Below are 5,995 nucleotides of genomic sequence, written 5' to 3'. Positions count from 1 at the left end.
TTATAAAAATACTATATTGATTGATTAGCTGATATCGCAACCATTGACTTATTGATTGATTGACTAATTGATATACAAAGTATGCGTTTTTCAGTTCAGTGTTTACTAAGTTGTTCTTGATTCGTATACTGATAAGACGTTTTTTAGTGAGGAATTATCTAGGTCCCTATCACTGAACTACGTGTTACGGAAATTTTTAAGTAAATAGGGGTCATTCTAAAATGTGGGTATGTGAGGTCGGAAATGTTTACCGATAAACATCAAAAACTATCAGAATGATGATACATTTAACATTTACATGCTAGAATGCATGCAGTAGCTTAAGACCCTTAGTCCGTGACGCCCCCAAAAGCTCTTCCATTGGGCTCATGGTGCAGGCGTCCCCTGGACTTCTGGTCTCATAAACACCCTCAACTAATCCAGACTACAGGCCTCACACCATATAGTTAATACTGAAGATAATATTGCAGTAATACAATAATGTATTTATGAATTTGTGTTTCATATCACGCAGGTCGACGTCGTGGGGGTAAGAGGAACAAAAGACGACAAAATCAAAGAGCGTCTGCAAACAACAGATACCGAAATTACAACATATATGATATCACATACGCAGACGAACCAGATGTTGGCGCGTACACAAATTTGGCGCAACTCAACAACAGAGCATGCCCAACTTCATGTAGAAATATATACAGACCAGTATGCGGTTCCGATTTAAAAACGTACAGAAATGGCTGCGAATTTCGAAGAGCTAGATGCATCGCAAACCAACCAAGATTTATCTATCTCAAAGAAAGTTGCCCATCATACATCACACGTAAGTACAATCTAATTCAATATAAATATATTTTGGAATGCTAAATTATAATCAATTTCCGGGCTCTACTGACGATTTGGAATTTTGGTTCTATAATAATTTTTTTTATACACGTCATCACTTGTTTGATCATGTTTTTGTCACGGAAATTTTTATATATTATAACAAGCCTCACGTTTGCACGTATTGGGATTATCACATACGAGGACAATCGGGAGTGAGGAAGAGATCATACAGTCCTGACAGTGAAGTAACAAAGATATCTGAGGCTCCTGGCTTCTTTGGGGCCTACAACCCTGGGGCTGTGTCTGGGTTGAGCTCAGTTGATCGTTTTTGACGTTTTAAGGGCGTAGTTTGATGTTTTTATTTCACGGAAATACTGCTGAATGCCCGATGCCCTTTAAGGTCCGCACCATTGGCTCTTAGCCAGTAAGAGTTCATAGCTATTACGACACTGCATAATAATCAATTAATGTTAACACTCATATCATGTATAATAAAATATACTCCACCAGAGTTTATTTGGTAATCTTGTTAGTCATAAGCAAGATACGACCATATCCATCAATTATCATTACACTGAACATTACCTATAAATAATATTAATACAAACACACTTGATAATCTCGATTTTTCGGGTTTGTTGTGATTTTTAATTTCTAAAGGAAAATATATCAAATAGTTGTCGGTTCTTAAGAAGGTGTTGTTATAAAAACATCTTTTATTTAAAAAAAAACCCGAATGATTGATTTAAATAATTTTTTAAGAGATAAATCCGTATGATTTCATCTCTAAACATGGGAAGTCAAAAACCTTTCTGATAATAACAACAAATCAATCAAATTTTATTTCTGGATATTAATTCCTTAATTGTTAAAATGTGTTATCAAAAACAGCTCTAAGATATACATAGTATCCGCAACGGTTCTACGCTAAATAAGATAAGTTGCAATACAACATATGCCTACTGTAATTGTTTGAGCCGTGAATTCTCAATGGAAACAGAAACTATTTCTTCTATCCTTTGAACCATCATATTTTACCTATTGATAACATATTTTATGGGAACATTCCAAACAAAAATAACAAAATATATGAAGTAGTTGTGACTACCGCAGGTCTATATTCAATGGCCCACCGCCGTAGTGATTTTATAACGGCGGTAGACTGTTATACATGAAATAATAATTTTTGTTTTCTATCTTAGGGTGTGATTTGAGACATTATTGTGAGCCAGGACGGACAGTGTGTGGTACTGACGGTGTAACGTACGCTTCGGTGTGCCAACTGAGCACGCTGAGGTGCGGCAATGGGGTTACCGTCGCACACAAAGGTGCATGCAACGCAGAGTTACAGAACGTGCAGAGAAACGGCGGCACAGGGGCGGCCCCAGTCGTCAATGCTCAGTCTTCTGAGTCTGAAGAAGATACGGCTGCACTTGGGAACGTTAGAGCTATTCAGCCAGATCTTGTAAGACCAAGAGCAACGAGACCTCCACGAGTTACGACAATATTTGTGGCACCAACAGTCGTCAGAGATAGTCGACGTAGGCCAAGACCTCGACCTAACGTCCCCCAGCCAGAGCCCAATCCCATGCCCCAGCCAGAGCCCAATCCCCAGCCAAGGCCTAGGCCCATGCCTAACATCCCACTGGCAACACAACCTCCAATTAGACCTTTGTTGACAGGTAAGGTATAAAAATTAGTTGTTCTTATGCATACATACTGTACATAAACCGACTTGAATCATAATTATCCACATATACATTCATTCACTTATTTTATATACATAATAAATATGTGAGAAAAACCTATGCCCCCATTGGGATTCGAACACAAGACCTTCCGATACCGTTCGGATACTCTACCAACTAAGCTATGAGGGCCAGGTGTATACACCTTTGGATTTTCCACAAAGACACATTCTTTCTCAAGGAATTACGTAATACGCAACGAATAATCACATCATTAACATCATCATTATAAGAACATTATAATAACGTTACAGTTTGGTGTTGAAAACGTTATTTTGTATAACCATAAATACGTACTTACAGCGTAATTTCACATCGTTTCAACGTTCTCAAACGTTGTGCGAACGATATTTCGACATACTTAACCACAACGTTCGCGAACGTTACAAGAACATTTTGTGTTTGTTAGCGATAACACAATTTTCGCTGTAATTTCTTTCTGGGTTACAAACTTCCGTGATCGAAGTATGACACTCGAATGCAACAGGTTGTAGGTATAATCCCCACCTGATGCAATTTTCCTACAACTGAAATTTTCTTGTTTAATGTGCTATGATCAATACGTTCATAGGCCTATAAAGTTTGTTTCTAGCATAGAATTTTTAAAAAGCCAGTAAAAATTAAATAAGCCGCCGTCTGAATTTATAAAGTATAAACCAAAATAGTAAATTAAAGTTGTTGTGTCCGACTGTAAACATAATATATGGAAACAAATTGGAAATTTATAGAAACAGTGTTTAAATATTGGAATAAATAACGTTGTAACCGTAGCAATCGCAACCTTTCAACTTAAAGTGTCTTCCTTCCGTGGCGCCAGAAATTTGCCAACAAACGGTCCAACGTGTCTAAGGGAGGGGTCTGAGCTAAGGGGCTGGTTAAGCCTCGGACAACGTCCAAGAATAAAAAAAAACTCACGGGGAGAGTTTTATAGCTTAGTATGGTCCAAAATGTGCTTTAGACCTCAAGGGATTGGCAGTCAAAATAACGTTATTTGGATAGGCAAATTATTATTTTTTAAGACTTTTGATCCGACGACCTAGTAGGACGACAGGGGGTCCAGACATGCTGTCCGATGGAGGGGATCTCGCCACCCCCGCTCGTGCCACCACTCCTTATCAGTTGTCTAAAATACTTCAAGTGGGCCTACAACCTATAACATCTCGCTATTAATGCGAGCGTCATACCCTTAGACTAAACTAATTCCTCCATTGTAGACCATGGAAGCACACAAGCTATCTCATCAAACAATCGACATACGCCCTCAATGAGGCTTAAGTAGTCGCTTTAGAAGTATTTAACAGAATTATTACTATAGAATAAATTGTATCGAATTAATATTTTCTGGATTGATCCTTTTCATGTTACATTTCATTGAACCAACCTTAATTGCTTCCAAAACGTGATGCTACTACATTATTATTTAATTCCGTTTATGCATGTGACGCAACAATTTGTTTTATGGTGCCCTGCAACGAAACTATCTTTTTTTCCTTTTTAGTACGATCAACGATAGGAAGAATCGGAAGAGTTACCAGAAGACCAATAATGACAGAGCGACCTGATCTGAGACCGACAAACGCCCCAATAGTGTACCCGCGACCTACAGCCCCGCAACCTACGGTCGTAGATAATGCGTGTGTAGAGACCTGCTCACTAGAATACGACCCAGTCTGCGGCACGGATGACGTTACATATCCCAGTGCATGTGTGCTAAGAGCAGTCGCTTGTCAAAAGAACATTGACCTAACAATATGGTACGGCGGTCCTTGTGTTGTCTCCACAACTCCAGATCCATTTTTGTATACTACTCCACGACCTCAACCGGGACCGGATCCGAACAGCGAAGTGAAATGTATTGAGGGCTGCCCGATCGAATACATCCCCGTGTGTGGCGTTGATGGTGTCACTTATCCATCTCCTTGCATTATTGAGTCAATGGCATGCCTCTACAAGAATCCGTTCTTGCAAATAGATTACCCAGGAGAGTGCAAAACACCAGCGACGATGGTCGGTCGACTACGTGTCAGAGACAACCCATGTGAGGACATGCGTTGCTCAGTTGACGAATACAAACCGGTATGCGGGTCGGACGGAAAGATATACGATTCTATTTGTGAACTCGATAAGCGGGCTTGCAGTCTACTTGACAATTCGCTGATGGATGTAGCGGTCAAAAATTGTGTTCCTAAGGTTAAGCTCTACATTGTCAACCGCAAATACACATTTAAATTGGCTTAATGGACTTGAGTTGAACAATGTTATTGACATTATGCATTTTTTGAAAAATAAAAATGAAAACGATATCGTGTGCGGTCAGGACTTTAATTTTTTACGGTTATTTGTAATATTATATAACGAAGTGGTTAATCTTTTGACATGCCGTAAATAATTAATATAGCGAATCTGAAGATTTACAGTTAATAATGCCTTATGAGTATCTGCGCTTAGGGCCTACTTATGGGGAGCAACGCTGCCTCGATGGTAAAATTGGTATATGGATTCGTATTGAAATTTTAAAGGGATTTAATCTGGATCTTTTTTATTTTCAGACGAAATTTAACACTGTGCCTTGAGGACGCTTGGTGGAGAATCTTTATTGTTATTAAGTTATGATCCACCAATGAACACTTTGGATCTGCGAAAAAATATCGGAACAATAAACACAGCTATTCTAAATCATGCCTAGTGGGGACCCGTTCAGTAGTTTTTCTTGTAATTTCGAACGTGATTTTTCAAAGATACGGGACCGGACTTAAGGATCATTAATAGGGAGTTTTGGGAATCCAGCGTAAACGAGTCACTTAATCAATTGACTCCGCCTACCCAAAAGTGAGCATGCGTAACATTCACATAACTTTTATAAAGCTGTATTTGGTATTCGAACCGAAATTCGGACCGCGTTACCTATGCACTAATCGGTTCGGTAGACTTTCCGATCCGAATATTCGTCTTCGGTGTAAATGCAGATTTACGCTATGTACACGACTAAAATAAAAATGGTGGTAGTAGAGTTCGAAAATAATTATTTCGCTCTTACTTGAGCTTTTTACTATACTATTATTGATTTCTTATAAAAGTGGGCAATACAGAATGTGTAACATATAGTGACCCATAACCGGAAGTTGTGTAACTAATAAAATAGCCGATAATATGAGCCGAGGTCACTCTGTTATCATGAATTGGGTTTTTTTTAAATATTTCATCAACCATCGTGATTCTGCTTATGGTATTAGAGCTTAATTTTAAATAAAATGTATCGTCGATGAATTAAGCTTGTTTTCTCGTCTTTCTTTCTATAGACTATAATTGTACTCGATTTGTTACCAAATTCGTTAAAATGCAATTTAACTTAATATCGATTGATCAATCGGCATTAATGTACAAATATATAAGATGGTTTAAATTTTGTTCTTTGTATGGAC

General features: G+C 38.3%; 1 protein-coding gene and 1 non-coding gene across 2 annotated transcripts in view; one reads left to right on the top strand and one right to left on the bottom strand.

The window, feature by feature from the left end:
- Positions 1-5,844, top strand: part of LOC117119378 (serine protease inhibitor dipetalogastin-like) — a 7,638-nt gene extending 1,794 nt beyond the window's left edge. Inside the window, exons 2-4 of the mRNA XM_033264181.1 lie at positions 515-820; positions 2,028-2,507; positions 4,072-5,844. Coding sequence (XP_033120072.1) covers positions 515-820; positions 2,028-2,507; positions 4,072-4,811 — 1,526 coding nt within the window. The 3' untranslated portion in view covers positions 4,812-5,844. The remainder of the gene's footprint in view (positions 1-514; positions 821-2,027; positions 2,508-4,071) is intronic.
- Trnap-cgg lies at positions 2,634-2,705 on the bottom strand. Its single transcript has one exon. It is a non-coding gene; the product is annotated as a tRNA-Pro (tRNA).
- Positions 5,845-5,995: the final 151 nt, after the last annotated feature.

Source organism: Anneissia japonica, unplaced genomic scaffold (assembly GCF_011630105.1).
Source record: "Anneissia japonica isolate Jap-2015-1 unplaced genomic scaffold, ASM1163010v1 scaffold287827_len377088_cov200, whole genome shotgun sequence".
NCBI lineage: Eukaryota > Metazoa > Echinodermata > Crinoidea > Comatulida > Comatulidae > Anneissia > Anneissia japonica.
This window is presented reverse-complemented; position numbering and strand designations above follow the sequence as displayed.